Raw genomic sequence first — 15,566 nt, 5'->3', positions numbered from 1 at the left:
GGCAGATTTATCGCGGAAAATGTCGAGGGGGGGCTGAATCAGCCCCCAGTCTTTTTAGGGTTAAACCAGGAAAAACTGTCCATGGAAGTCCACTTAAGATCGCTTAAAGCATCCCCACTACACATTAAAAAACTGATTTCTACTAAATTGGTTTCCACTAAAATAGTTTAAGTAGATGAGAATGGGGTCAAATTGAAACCAGCTTTTAGATAACTGAGATTAATATAAAGATAAACTATTCAAGCAGGAAATGTCAAATGCAAAATAATATGACCACCAATACATTCCTTGATCAGTCATACTTTCCATACATACAAACAAAATTAAAGCTCATATTGGAAGTCAATAAACCTATACATTATTTGAAAGCCACAAGGGGCCCGTTGCATAAAACTTTTTACCTGAGAAAACTCGGGTTGTTTAAACCAGAGTTTTTGCCGAGTTAAAGTCAATGGCAGAAATCAGACTAACCTTAGTTTTCAGTTTTTACAAGTTTTCTCAGGTAAAAAGTTTTATGCAACAGGCCCCAGGAGGCAAAATACAACAATGTAAGTTTCAAGCATTACACTACTGACTTTGATTTAGAAACATTCAAATTTGAGAGCCTTGAAGTTGGGGATTTATTGTGTTTTTCACTGGCTTGAATTATATGATATTGTATGTGAATGGAGCTTGATTACATGTTTTGAAGCATATGCAGAAAAGATTGACTAATTTTTATAATTTCTTAAGAATTCAAAATTTGGAAAGCAATTGGCACAGAAAAAATAACATTGATAGTATTTCTTGCTTCACATTGATGGAACCTACAACCCTAGATCATGTTTTGGTCATTGTTTATTTGGCAAAGCTTTCCACCCATGTTTCTCCATTCAGGTAGTATGCAACAACCTTACTGGACAAAACAACCACAGCTGAATAAGAGGGAAAACCACAAAAATATGGTTATTGTTGTTCAAGCACATAATATTCCCAATGAAATTTCTCTGAGCAAATTATTCTTAAAATTGGTAATGTGGAAAACAAGAAAGTAATAAAGTTGTCAGATGTAATCACAATCAAATCTGCATTGTGGCCATTCTTGTTTGCTCTGATTTCCATAATTCTCAATGTGAATAAGTATTCATCTGACTGAATGAGTATTCTGAAATGTGAGAGTTATATCATTTCTCATAACTGCAACTGACTAGACTATACATTGTAAAAAGTAACTGTTGACCCTAAATCTATTCAGCAATGTCAAGGGTGTTAGCAGGTTTGCAAAATCTGATCACCACAAAAGTGACTGGTGTAAAAAAAAACCTTAACCACCAGCCATCACAATCTGATATCAATAAGCCATTGAGGGCAGTCTTGGTCAAAGAGAAGTGATACCAGTCTTTTTTTAATTCCCATAGAAATATACATGTACTGCACCGAGATATAAACTCTGAGAGAAATTTAAGAATTAGCAGTGTGTCTCAGAGAAAATTAAGCAATAAAATGTAATTAAAGCAACATAATATGATAAAATAATTTTGGGACTGAATGATGACAGTGAAAGCAATAAAATTTCTACATTTCACATTGATGTGCATATTCAGTATTGGAGGAATTCTTGACTGCATTAAATTTTAATGATTTGGGTAGTGTAAAAAAACAAAAAACAGCTGGATTCTACAAATGCTCAAGAAGACTGCAAATGATAGGCAATTAACCATCTTTCAGTGCTCATTAATTCTGTTTGACGAAACCTTCACATCTATATGCATCAGAGCAAATGTCCATACTGGATGCATGCGCATGATCAGGCACACCACAACCTGATATAAGTACGCTTTCGATTGTCTGCGACTGCAACGTATTCCTAGTTCACCGGAAGTGGTGACACCGCTCGTTCAGTATCACGTTCGTACATTGATGAAAACAGTTTTGATTTAAGTCGACGTACCCGTACCAGGCCACAGCATATACCAGCGTGATAGCGAGCGGTCCAGAGAATCAGGCGTAGCATCATACTACAAACTGGTGGGGTGACTGTGGGGTGCAACATATGCACTCATGTGCAAAAAGCAAAAAAAACACAGTTGTTTGGAAATAAAACATGAATTACCTATTGGATATGCAGTGTCTGAAAAGCTGGTAACAAGCAGTAATTTGCAGTTTACCAGCCCTGCTGAATCAACGAAACTCGAATGTTGATGCGGCTTCATTCATTTTTGCTAAGCTTGGATGACGTCATCATGTACGAACTAGCGCTCGTTCGAGCACTATGACACCGAACGTCAAAACCCTCAAATACCAGTCACAGATTTGGGCAGTGAACGAAAAGGCTCATCACAGATTACTTCGCGCATGCGCAGCGCTCCCAAAATTCCTTAATCTCGTACGTCCACATGGCTCGTCACAGAAAACGAAAGGTCTCTATTGAGATAAAGTCAACAAGTCAAAGGTCAATACAACAGCAAGCGAACTTCGCATTATAGTAGTTCCGTTCCATTTAGAAAGGCTTGACACATCATGTTGCAATGTAAAAGCCTCAACTCTTCAGGGTCTATCATTCAATGTGGAGAGGATTCAGAGGAACCAGTCTGATACAATTGGCATCAAGCCTGGGGAGCGTTTCATGAAAAGACTTGGACGTTTTATCTGACAAGTCCCATTTATCCGACAATTACCATATGAACAGTGCTCAGTCAATCAAAATCAAGGGAAGTTGTCAGAATTGACGACTTGTCGGACAGAAATGTTGATGAAATGCTCCCCTGGTTGGTATCTTGGGGATGTCAAGATGGTATTGCAGCAATGTAAGACTGCAAAACATTGATATTCCCGCTGTTCAGAGTTTATTAACCAACATATTTAGAGATGGAGAAAAACCAGTCTGATACAGTTGCCTGGCTTCTTCTTACAGATGTCTGGATGCTGGCACAGTGAAGTAAAAGTTCTATGTGAATATAACACTCCAGTTTTGTAGAGTTAACCATATTTAGAGATGGAGAGGTACCAGTCTTATACGGTTGGCATCTTGTGGATGTCTGGATGCTATATCACAGCGAAGTAAGAGTTCTATGTAAGGAGGCCAAAATGTTTCATGCATGAAAACATATGGATCAGTGCCACCATCCATCCCTTTGTTCATCAAGATCTTGAAAAAGAGAGAGAAAGAAGAAATTTGTTGTATCATTGATTAGCAAACAAATATAGTATCTTGGGTGCGAAAATTGTCAAAAGTTTTTAAATTCACAGGAGTGTTTCTGACTATCATTACTATCATCACGAACAATTATTCAAAACAAATTAGACATGAATATCTGAGTTTGAAAAAAATTGAGAGATAAGAAAGTATTTATAAACAATGTCACCAAACAGAAACCTAACTGATAAACCTACAACATTCAATATAACGGTTGCCTTTGAATTGGTATAAAAACAATTACAGAAAATCTATTCAAAGAAACGCAATAATCTATTACCGTATAATGATCATGTGTACTGTATCTTCACAAAAGATGATATAATATTGAACAGTTTAAAACCTAAGAAATAAGATGCCTTTTATACAAAGAAATGAGTTGGGCCATAGAAAAAAAAGTTCATGCAATATCTTTGAATAATCAAATAATTCCTGATTCATTTCATATCAAAATTAAAGCAAGTATACCTCAATTATCTCTAGGAGTGATTTGTACTGAATCTGTTCTGCCTGTAAGTACAAAAATATGAAGATACATGAGTGATCCTTTTTGACCCACACTCTTTTATGCTCCTTTCCCCAGCATTACAAGTAGCTCAATCTCTAAATTCCCTTACAAACACACACACACATAAAATAAAACAAATATCATGGAGCTCCTCTTTTACTTTTTCAATTTATTGATAGATGTTTTGTCATGTACTATAAATACCCATCATTACAACTAACTGTCCCCTGTAATCCTTTCTCTATAAAGTCTCAATGAAATTTACGAAATTGTACTCTAATTTACTGTTTAAAATTACATTTTAAGATTGGTAAATCTCACATTACACAAAATTGGTGGGTAAAAAAAGTCTTAAGAATATTAAAAAAAACAGAACAAAAATAATGACTCTCACCTACTGTGGGTGGAGGTACTAAAAAGCTAGCAAAACGGTTATGGTTATGAAGTATTTACGTAAATCCAGTACTACAGTCCTATTGTCTAGAAGCTTGAATATCTTCTTTCAGGGAACTTTACAAAACAATCAGAAAGACATACCTGTCGCTTCTTTGATGTATCAGGCAAGGGGAAATGTTTTCCAACAAAGTTTCCTATCTGATTCAGGAGAACCTTGTGAACTTCACGGGCTTTCTCCTGCTTCCTCTTCAATATCTTTATTTGACTGGGAAGAAAAAAAAAATAATATAAAATATTAACTACATAAAAGGGGAGTTTTATTTACACATTCAATCAAGTAAAACACCAAGGAAGTTTAAATGTAATAATACATGAAAATCATCAACAAAATTGCATTTAATCAATGCTTGATTTTTGGATATTCAATTGATTTGGAATTGAACAAAGTTTCTTGTAATGCCCCAATAAGTATTGAAAATTATTTTTCATGTGAAACATGTCAATAAGTTTCACACCATGTATCTGCATTAGCCTGGGTGACATCTGTTAAGGTATGCACACCAATGACTGTAATTCACACCACTGACTGTATCTATAATCTATAGAGATCAATTTTGAATGCACACACATTGATTGTATGGTAAGTCAAACGCTGGAAAAAAAATAAAATTCCTACGATTTCACACACAACTACTGAAAGTCAAAATAAGAATCAAGAATTTTTTTGTTTAAAATCATTTGTCTGGTTTTTAATTCAATAGGAAAACTCCTTATTAAAATAAGCTGACAATACAGCTCCCAAAGGAGAGTCCATTTCTTTCTCCATAGAAGTACAAGTAATTTGGATTGTACATGTATAACACTATTTAATAAGAATGCTTCACTCGAACATATCTTGCCAGAATTCTCCTTAAATTATGAATTTTGTAATGACCAAGAGCATATTCTTTAACTTTAGCATTACTCTTCCTTCAATTGAATGGTCTTTGAATGATGATAATTGGTAAATAATTTTATTTAGTAAAATTGTATTTTCTTTATGATCAGAGTACAGGGCCATATTAAGGAAGCTGTGCACAAACATTGTCAACAAAAGAGATTCCTTTAGAGACATCAACTGGTAACATGCATTCAATCATTCATGGAACAAATAGTGATTTCCCTGGGCATTTTGCACTGAGCCAATCAGATACACAGATTTCAGTAGCTTACAACAAATACTGAATATCATTAACCATTTGTATCTTAAAATGTCTGTCCCCTTGTAATAATATAATACCACAATAGGAATAAGAACTGTTGGTGACATACCCATCTTCACTAAGCCTTGACTTCTTTCCTCCTCCTTCTTTTGCTTCTCTCAATCTGGATTCTAAAGCTCTATTCATATCCTGATGTTGTGATAATAACTCATTTTGCCTGCAGTGCAAAGACAGTTATAAAGACATAGATGAATATCCACATCTTTTTAGGCAGACAAACCGACAGATATACAGATAATTACATTCACATATTCCATTGAATTCAAACATGATGGCAACAAAAGTCGAACTGTGAGACAATAGAAAAAATTACCTTTTCTTTGACCTTGATAACCTCCCAAATTATCAAATCATCAATGTCAAACAATTCTTTAATATCATGAAAACGACAGATGAAAAAATTGCACAAAAACCCAATGCCTCAAGTAGCCATAGATTTCAGGTCCCCATCTTACAAAGAGTTATGATTGATACAATCAATCATAGCTCTACGGAAATCCATCAGTGTCATAATTTTTTTCTACAGGAAATTTGCACCGTGTCCTTTGTAAACAAAAAAAAGCACAGTGAATTCTCAAGAAAACAATGAATGCATGAACATACATCATAGTTAGAAAATATTTTGAACAAACATGCATTATAGATGTTGACGTTGCTGGCCATCCATAGTTGCGATTTATCGGATCAATCGCTACTCTTCATAAGACGGGGCCCAGGTGGGCTGAGGCATTAAAATCATAAGAACTCTAGTTTTCTAAATGAGACTGTAACTCCATGTCACTACTGTATTTACCTGGCAAGATCATCTTCCAGCTCTCTCCGTCTCCCTTCCACCACAGAGAGACACTCCTCTAGCTGGGAAACATTCTTTTGCAGCTCCTCTTTCAACAAGGATTCTAAAATCACTTGATCATTAGGAAGCACTGAAAGTGGGAAATAAAATATGGCATGGTCGTAAATCTGAGAGACTGAAATATTATAAACAGGAATGAAATGGGATAAAAGATTAGGTTAAGGATCTGGAGCAGTGAAATTAATATTCTTAACTTGGATTGGAATATATGGCCCGTATTCTGAACTCAGGTTTAAATTAAACCCTGGTTTAAAATTGTGGTTTCAATATAGAGAGCCAATAGGGACACAAATCCCTAACAAGACACATCCAATTTATTAACTCATTTGACACTCAAATCGTCCATAATTGTCTATGAATGATATCTGAGGTATTTTTCTTCATTATGAAAGTGAAAGGAAACAAGATAGCAACCATAAGAAATATACAATACAAACAAGAATTTTTGAATTTGTGGCTCCCCATATTTTTAGTAGAGTTAAACCATGGTCTAAGTTAAACCTGACTTCAGAATACGGGCCTATGTGTAGACAAATAGATTCTTAGTAATAAAATTATTGAGAATCTGATTTAGCACCACGAACATGTCCAAGTCCAAGTTGCACTTAAAATTGTGTGTACCTAAAATAGCTTTATGTGACACAGAATATATTCGGAGAGAATAGCTAATGTGTTGTTTATGCATAATTTCTTGACCTCCTTTCACTAAATAGCAGAAAATCTAGTGCAAAGCTGGTCTTTAAACTTGGTGTTTCTGAAAATATTACCATCACTACAGTGATAAACCATTGAAACCACAACTGTCAAAATTGTAAATGAAATATGGTAGAAACTTTTACAGTTAGAGGGAAAAAAGAGGTATGAAACATTGGGGGAATCATATTGTATTGTCACATAAGAAACTGAGATATAATTTACCTTGAATCTTTTTTGCTTTAACAGCATTGATTTCTCCTTGAAGACATCTTTCCTTCATCTTCAATATGGCAGGCAGCTATTGAATGGGTTACAAAAATGAAAATGCAAACTATCATACAAAAGCAAACAAACATTGCACACAAAGTATATTTAATTTCTAAAGGAATATCATAAGAAATGTTTATTAAGTTTAAAAGTGGATGTAAATCATATATGACTAAAAAGCCAAATAAATTGGCAATAAAATCACCATATACACTGTATATGGAGGGCTAGATGCATTTACCATCAACTTGACATTTTTTGGTCTTAATGAATTGAGTTCTAGCAGCTCTACAAGATGTTACCAATAAAAAGTTGAAATACCCATAAAAACAAACAAATTTTGGTTTGAATTTAATAAAAATGAAAATAAATACTTTAGTTATGCAAATTCACAAACTTGTTCATAATTTTAAGTGACTGCTATAATGAAATAATGTGCCTTATAGCCCTGTCAATGCAGAGTGATATCATTTTCAAATAATGGGTTGGTTTTGTCAAATTATAGTATGAGACTTTAACATTACAATCATATGTCCAACTTTTTCACAAATAAGATCAAGCTTTTGTTTAATTTAAAAGAGTTGATCACATCATGGGTTTATGAAACAACCATTCTTAACATACAAATTCCTATCAATATCAGATAAGATGGTTTGTCTTTTTAGACTTACAGCATTCTGTGAGTCTCCAACCGGTCCATGTATCGGCTGTGATAGCAAGACAGCTTGGTTCTAAAGTTGTCCAAGAAGAAAAAATGGAAACAAAGTATCTAGCAATCATTACCTCACTAATCTTATATTGGGCCCTTTACCAGAAGTATAATGAAACAATCTACTTTTATGTTAATCATTTGTCTGGTCAATGACATCGCAATGAATGCATCAAGCAAGTTCTGTTTCCTTCTCAATTTTCCATTCAATAATCTTTCTTTTGCAGTAATGCAAAAACAAGACTTATTACTTTTACAGCTCTATAGTTGAATCTCACCCAAGTTGAACAAATTTCTGCTGGTGATCCCAAGGAATCATATGTACATGAGATTGTGTGAACTGACAAGGAAAACTGTCTGTAACCCGGGTTCTTTTGCTTTTTTTGTACAAACTCCTTCTCAGACATAAAAATTAGTGTTATTATATAGACAAACTGCCACAAAAAATTCTGGCACTAATTATGTCATCTGACATCAAGTAAAAAGGCATGTCTCTACTTGAAAAATGAGTAAATCTCTTACATGTAAGGTCTATCTTGTAGCTATGTTTCTGTACTTCACCCTGAAGTCATTTTATTACTTTTATTGGCTTTAGGATAAAATAAATCAGTGGCACTATTTTGTGTAATTAATAATGAGTTGGACAATAAAACCTCACATCCCAAAAGGGTGAGCCAAATCCACTGGCAATCTACTCTAACAGGGGGGGGGGAGGGAACTTGGAAAGTTTAAAGAAGAGAACTTACTTTGTTTACTTGCTTCCATGACTCTTCACATTCTGCTTTCAATGTTGATTCAGGTTCTTGTTTGGAATTCTGCGATGCCATGATTCCAACTTGTTTGGAGGTTAAACATTCAAAGTATTCCTTGACCTGTGTTGGGTGGGTGGTGTAAAACAGAAGCAATAAAGAAAATAAGGAACACAAATTACGCTTTATTCATAGACATACTCAACAATTTAATTTAAAGCTTGTCAAGTCAAATGTGTACGCCTCTGTGTTAATCTCACCAGTGCAGTGCCCCTTGGCCTTGTTTTTTATTATTATTATTATTTGTTTGGCGTCACCTGTGCCTGGGAGGCGAAAAGCGAACTGAATCACTGTGACCCGCAGGTCTCTCCTCCCGATATAACTGATTGGGGAATGCAGGTGGACCACTACACCGGGGTTTCCCCCTACTCTTATACGAATAGTGCAATGGGTTCTTAACGTGCAAAGGTGGTGACTCTCCTCTACACGGGGCCTCCATTTAACGTCCTATCCGAGGGACGGAGTGTTTTCCATTGTAACACAGCCTGCATCTATGAAACATGGGAGAGACGTTTACACACAACGCACTGGCTTCAGTCATCCGCCCGGGGTGGACTCGAACCCACGATCTTTGGTTCGACGGGCAGACGCGTTACCGACTGAGCCAACACCGCTCTCTGAGCGACTGAGCCAACACCGCTTTGCAAATATGCCTCGACCTCTTTCACACTTGATGACACTTTACTCAACAAAAAGTCTTTACTCAACAAAAAAAAAATTGATCTCTGATTTTTCTGCCCTTGTTTACCATTGGATTGGGTGAACTTCCCCTTTCATTGAATTCTCAATCTCATCTTCCTCCATTACCTAATCTAAATCTACTGACCTATTTCTTTCTAACTTGGCTCCAGTAAAAGACGAGCTGAAACATGTCAGTGGATCGTAATAACCAACATTTTCATATTCAATTACATCAAACGCAATATTTTCTTTAAAGTCATCAAACTTCCACCATGTCCATGAATTACAAAAATGCCTACAAAAAATTTAATTCATAATTTTATTTTGTTTTCCTTTTTACGATATCAGCTTCCGATTGCATCCTTCTTCGCATGTGACATATTTTGGTCACTAATTAGTACTCACCAATTGTACCATAGTACCACACGTGTGTTGTGTGAAAGGTTAAAAAAATTTAAAAACTTAATGATCAGCTATTTTTGCCATATGTTGATGTTGTGAGAAAATAAAGGCTTTGAGAATGTGTTTTTTGCCCCTTTTCATCATCTTGAACTTTATATCAAAATTCCCTGCTTTGATTTGGACGGATATAGTTTTTAAGGGCATAAGGCCAGGGCCAATAAAGCATATTTTTTCTGATGCTAAATTAAAAGTTAACATATGCGCACTGATGTTGCAATTTTGCACATTTGTACAACTAAATCCAACAACTGTAATAACAGGGCTCCACACTAACCCATTTTTTCTACTGGTCCAACCTATTCATGTCGGACCAGTAGATACCCAGTTTTTCAAATTTTTACTGGTCCAAACCTAAAATCTACTGGTCCCAAAAAATAAAGAAAACATTAAGAAAAGGCGCAAGTTTATTTTTCTAGCCTTTCGTTACCCCCCCCCCAACAAAAAAAAATGAAGGAAATGAAGGACAAAAAGAAAGCAAGACAGAAACGAAGAAAGAAAGAAAGAAAGAAAGGAAGGAAGGAAAAAAAAAAGAATAAAAGAAAGGAAGAAAAAAAGGTAAAGAAAGGATAGATGTGAAGGAAGAAAAAAAGAAAGAACTAAAGAAGGAAAGGAAGGAATAAAGAAGGAACAAATATAAGAAAGAAAGAAAAAATCCAGAAAGTAGTAAAGGAAAGAAAGAAGAAGCAATAAAAAAGAAAGGGTAAAAGGAGAGATGGAAAGACGGACAAAAGAAAGAAAGGAAGGATTGAAAGAAGGAAGGAATTAAGGAAGAAATGAAGGAAAGGTAAAATGATAGATAGATAGATAGAAGGAAAGAAATAAATAAAGGAAGAAAGGGAAGGAAAGAAGCAAGCAATTAAAAAAAAAGAAAAGGTAAAAGAATAGATGAAAGGAAGAAAAAAAGAAAGACCGAGAGACAAAGAAAGGAAGGAATGAAAGAATAAAGGAGAGAAAGGAAGCAAGCAGTCAAAAAAAGAAAGGAAAGGTAAAATGATATAATTAATAAAGGGAAAAGGAAAGAACAAGACAGATAGAAGAAAGGAAGGAACGAATGTAAGAAAGAAAGGGCTGAGAAAAGAAAAAAAAGGGGTAAATAAATGATGGATGGAAGAAAGAAAGAAACAAAGAAAGTAACAAAGAATGAAGAAAGGGGTAAAAAGAAGGAAGGAAAGAAAGGAAGAGAAGAATATAGGATGGATGGACTCAAAAACTAAAGAAAGAAAATATCAGAAAGAAAGAAAGAGAAAAAGGAAATAGAGAAAATATTTTATAAAAGGATAGAAAGAAAAAATGAATTAAAGAAAAAAAGGGAAATTAAAAAAGAAAGACAGTAACAAAAAAAATTGAGGGAAGAAACAAAGAAAGATTAAGAAGGAAAGAAAGATAGGAAGAAAGCTAAAACTATTATAAATAATTTATCAGTTTCTTTTTGGCTCAATTAAAATAGCTACCAAAGAAAGTCAGATACCATTAGTGTATCAACACACACATAAATGCATATGTGGGGCTATTATGTATTCAGACGATATCACCCGAAACCCGATCTGTTTGAACCAAAACAGAAGTGAAAATTTCTCCTTTTACTGCTTACAAATGACAGAGTTGCTCCAATTTTTAGGAAATATGGACATTATAAGAGCCTTTCATGAGTATGAACCTTGAATTTTGACAGTTATGTGAGAGATTTCTGCCAGAGTTTAGCCAGGCTTCGTTCGTGCGGCCAGTGGAGAATTTACCATGTGGTTTGTGTGGCTGACTACATGTACACTGTATGCATGCTGTATAGTACTCTAGTAACACTTACGTGCGATTCATTCTGTCTGTATTCTGTGTGTGAATGGCAGAATTTAACGGGGAAATGGTTTGCTGTGAATTTGACCATTTCTGGAAAAGTTATTGGCCCAACAATGGTTTTTATTACTGGTCATGTCGGACCCTTAAATCTTGCTATTTTTGGAAAAATTACTGGCCCGACAATATTTTTTACTGGTCATGTCGGACCAGTAAATCTTCCAATTTCTGAAAATCTACTGGCTCGACAGCGATTTTTACCGGTCTGGGACCGTCGGACCGCCGCTAGTGTCGAGCCCTGGTAATAATTAGTTTTTCCCCCTCCCTTCAATAAAGCTAATAAAAGGCAATAGTTCTTGGATGTTAATAAAATTAATAAGTATCAATGGTGCCGGGGACTCAGTTTTAAGGGGAGTGAGAGTGATCACTTGCTACCGCTCTCCTTAAACCATTTTTGGTAGGCGATTTATCACTCGCCTCAGCAATTGTTTAACAAGAGTGTCGAGTGTCAGTCAATGATCAAACTGTTAGAGTCAACCTTGAAAACCTCATTCTCTTTCAAGGTTTTGTAAATAACACACAATTATATTGTGAGCAGAAACACACTTGCAAGAATGACATTTAAAAGTTAAATGAGATGAATATTGTATAGATCTATATCTGATTGTTTATCTCATTTGGTTGTGGGTTGTAACTTAGTGAACATTCCTCTATCCATTATGAAATCGGACAAGATTCATGTCAAAGAAGACCTTTTTGCAGTGCTCCACTTAAAAGTTTTAAGAGAGCTGATTATTGCTCCCTCTAAATATAAAACTGAGCTGTGGTGCAATATGTATACTTTGAATTACACTACAGAAAATAACATGGAAACGATTGTCATCATTATCCCCCCCCCCCCAATTAATTCAGGATTTCAGCGTGCAAAGTCCAAAGAGTAAATGTGCATGTTCGGTAATACAAGACCGGTCAGCATAGACACGGTATAGTCTAGACAGTAGACTATACTATAGTCTAGATCTAATCCACTTGTTGACTGCTACCACCCTGCCTGTGGTGAATCTACAGGCACTTGTTCACTGCTACCATCTGGCCTGTTGAGAATCTACAGGTAGGACTATGGTATGCCAATGCTGTATAGAGCACACACTTTAAAAAAATCATTAAAATATCACTTTTGTGACCAAAATTACTAATTTCCATATAGTTTTAATTTGTTTATCATTAGTAATGTGGGAATAATTTTTGTATTCACCAGAGCGCTCAAAAACTTGAATTTTGGGCATATTTTTGTGTACGCCCTCTATTGGTGGAAAGTAATATGGCAAGAAAATTTTCATTTTTTGATCTCTATTTTTAATTAAGAAAAAATAATATAAAGAATCAAATTTAAATAAGAGCCAAGCGGTATGAATTAACAGGTCTAATGGAAACTGTCAGTGTAAAAAAATCAAGCATTTGCCCCAAAGAAAAAGAGAAAATAAGCCAAACATTGCCACCCTTATTTTGCCACACATGGAGATATAAGTGAGAACAAGGTTATATCCACTTGTTCACTGCAACCATCCTGCCTGTGGGGAATCTACAGGTAGGACTATGGTATGCCAATGCTGTACATAGCACACACTTTGAAAAATCATTGAAATATCACTTTTGTGACCAAAATTGCTGATTTCCATACAATTACAATTTATTTTTCATTAGTAATTTGGGAATAATTTTTGTATTCACCAGATCGCTCAAAAACTTGAGTTTTGGGCATATTTTTTGTGTATGCCCTCTATTGGTAGAAAGTAATATGGCAAGAAAATTTCAATTTTTCAATCTCTATATTTGATTCAGAAAAAAATAATTTAAAGAATTAAATTTACATAAGAGCCAAGTTATATGATGAATAGCTGTAATGAAAACTGACAGTGTAAGAAAATCAAACATTTGTCCCATATAAAAAGAGAAATTAAGCCAAACATTGCCACCATTATTTTGCCACACATGGAAATGTAACTGAGAACAAGGTTATATCATAACCTTGTTCATTGAATGAGTGGTTATATCATAACCTTGTTCATTGAATGAGTGTCTACAGGTAGGACTATGGTATGCCAATGTTGTAGAGCACACACTTCAAAAAAATCATTAAAATATCACTTTTGTGACCAAAATTACTAATTTTCATACAGTTGCAATTTATTTTTCATTAGTAACTTGGGAATAATTTTTGTATTCACCAGAGCGCTCAAAAACTTGAATTTAGCATATTTTTGTGTACACCCTCTATTGGTGGGACTAATATGCCATGATATATGGCAAGAAAATTTTCATTTTTTGATCTCTATTTTTAATTAAGAAAAAAAATGATTTAAAGAATCAAATTGAAATAAGAGCCAAGTAGTATGAAAAATAGGTGTAATGAAAACTGTCAGTGTAAAAAAATCAAGCATTTGCCCCAAAGAAAAAGAGAAAATAAGCCAAACATTGCATTGCATTGCCACCCTTATTTTGCCACACATGGAGATATAACTGAGAACAAGGTTATATTATAACCTTGTTCATTGAATGAGTGATCTAATCAAAACTTGGGGGAGCCAAAACTTGAAAGTTAATACAAAAACATATGAAATTATCTAAATAATGTTGCATTGTATTCTGAAGCAATAACTTCACACAACCCAAGTGTTACACCAGGTAATTTGGCTCATGTGCAATTCGAATACCTCTTTCACAAAATCGTGATAAACCCATCCCGTTAATGTGTACACGAATTGCATGCGCCGATAACCCCATTGCTTATTCTTGCGAAACTGAAACCTAGTCCTAGTTGAAAGTCCCGTCATTCAATCTTTCTCTTCATCGGTACCAATTTGATACAGATACGGTACATTCTGAACGCTAAACAAAAAAGTTACATCGCAAGAAAGTCTATCCTGGACTATTTTACTCCTTTTGTGTTGTTCGATTGAACTGTCTGGCGTGTCTGCCAAGAACTTACCGTCTCCTTGGTCCTCACAAGATCCCATCCTCGGCAGCTACGGCAATTAGCCACGTCCACGTACCTAGCCGGCCGCGCCGGGGTCGCATATCCCAGCCGTCGCTCCATCCAGCGCTCAGCTCCATTCTCAGCTGGCAAATCGAAGGTCCCGCGTTCCGCGAAATAGCTCGTCTGCTTTCTATCAATAGAGGGCAGACGAGCAATTTCGAATTTCGCGGAACGAGGGACCTTCGATTTGGCGGGGGAGATAAAGAAATACATGGAGGGAAAGAGAATAGGGTAAAATAGGCGGATCAAGGGGGGCCAAGGGGCCCGCCCCCCTATAGGTGGAGTAAAGAAAAGAAAAAAGGAGGGAAAGGGGGAAAGAAAGAAAAAAGAGAGGAGAAAAAAGGGGAAACATAAGAGGAGGAACAGTGGCGTAGCTAGGATTTATTTCCGGGGGGGGGTCACTGGGGGTCCTTGCTTTTTCAGGGGGGTAACCATTTTTCTCCGGTGTGTGTATGTGTCACAAGGGCGGATCCGACTTTCGCCAATAGGGGACGGGCCCGAAATCATCTTCACCTATATTTCCCCCGATCAGTCACTACTTAGTTTTATTCTTATAAAACAACCTCAAAAGCCTTGTATTTTGTCCTGAAAATTTAATATTCTGAGCAATGTTATGTATGATCCTGAAAAAGATTCGCATGTAACTATATGATTATTGCGAATGCCAAGCGCGAGCAAAAATGTATGAAAAATGTATATTAACTGTTCTAGCATTATCGACCTGTTATAGCCTAAGGACTGCTTTTACCCACGAAGACGGTATATATTTCTATAATGGGAGCGCGAAGCGGGAGCAATTTTTTTACATTCCGACCTAAAAAAATTGTCATTCTAAGCACTTTTTGTATAAAGAAATGGGATAGGTATGTAACTAAACAATTCATGCGAGCGCGAAACGCTTAAGGAAGAAAATTTAGATT

General features: G+C 35.6%; 1 protein-coding gene across 1 annotated transcript; it reads right to left on the bottom strand.

The window, feature by feature from the left end:
- Window positions 1-2,211: 2,211 nt before the first annotated feature.
- LOC121411327 (centromere protein K-like) lies at window positions 2,212-14,646 on the bottom strand. Its single transcript, XM_041603993.1, has 9 exons — window positions 14,599-14,646; window positions 8,613-8,738; window positions 7,829-7,888; window positions 7,113-7,188; window positions 6,135-6,264; window positions 5,391-5,498; window positions 4,221-4,344; window positions 3,644-3,685; window positions 2,212-3,127 (listed from the first exon to the last, which is right to left on the bottom strand). The coding sequence occupies exons 2-9, from the start codon at window positions 8,691-8,693 to the stop codon at window positions 2,969-2,971; spliced, it is 780 nt and encodes a 259-aa protein (XP_041459927.1). The 5' UTR covers window positions 8,694-8,738; window positions 14,599-14,646; the 3' UTR covers window positions 2,212-2,968.
- Window positions 14,647-15,566: the final 920 nt, after the last annotated feature.

Source organism: Lytechinus variegatus, chromosome 3 (genome assembly GCF_018143015.1).
Source record: "Lytechinus variegatus isolate NC3 chromosome 3, Lvar_3.0, whole genome shotgun sequence".
In the NCBI taxonomy this organism is placed as follows: Eukaryota; Metazoa; Echinodermata; class Echinoidea; order Temnopleuroida; family Toxopneustidae; genus Lytechinus; species Lytechinus variegatus.
The sequence above is the reverse complement of the archived record's forward strand: the minus strand, read 5'-3'. Positions and strand labels throughout refer to the sequence as shown.

Coding starts and splice junctions, on each gene's coding strand:
- LOC121411327 (XM_041603993.1), bottom strand. CDS start 8,693: ATGGCATCGCAGAATTCCAAACAAGAACCTGAATCAACATTGAAAGCA. Junction 5,499..6,134: donor CTGGAAGATGATCTTGCCAG/GTAAATACAGTA, acceptor TTTGCACTGCAG/GCAAAATGAGTTATTATCAC. Junction 4,345..5,390: donor TCAAGGCTTAGTGAAGATGG/GTATGTCACCAA, acceptor TTTTCTTCCCAG/TCAAATAAAGATATTGAAGA.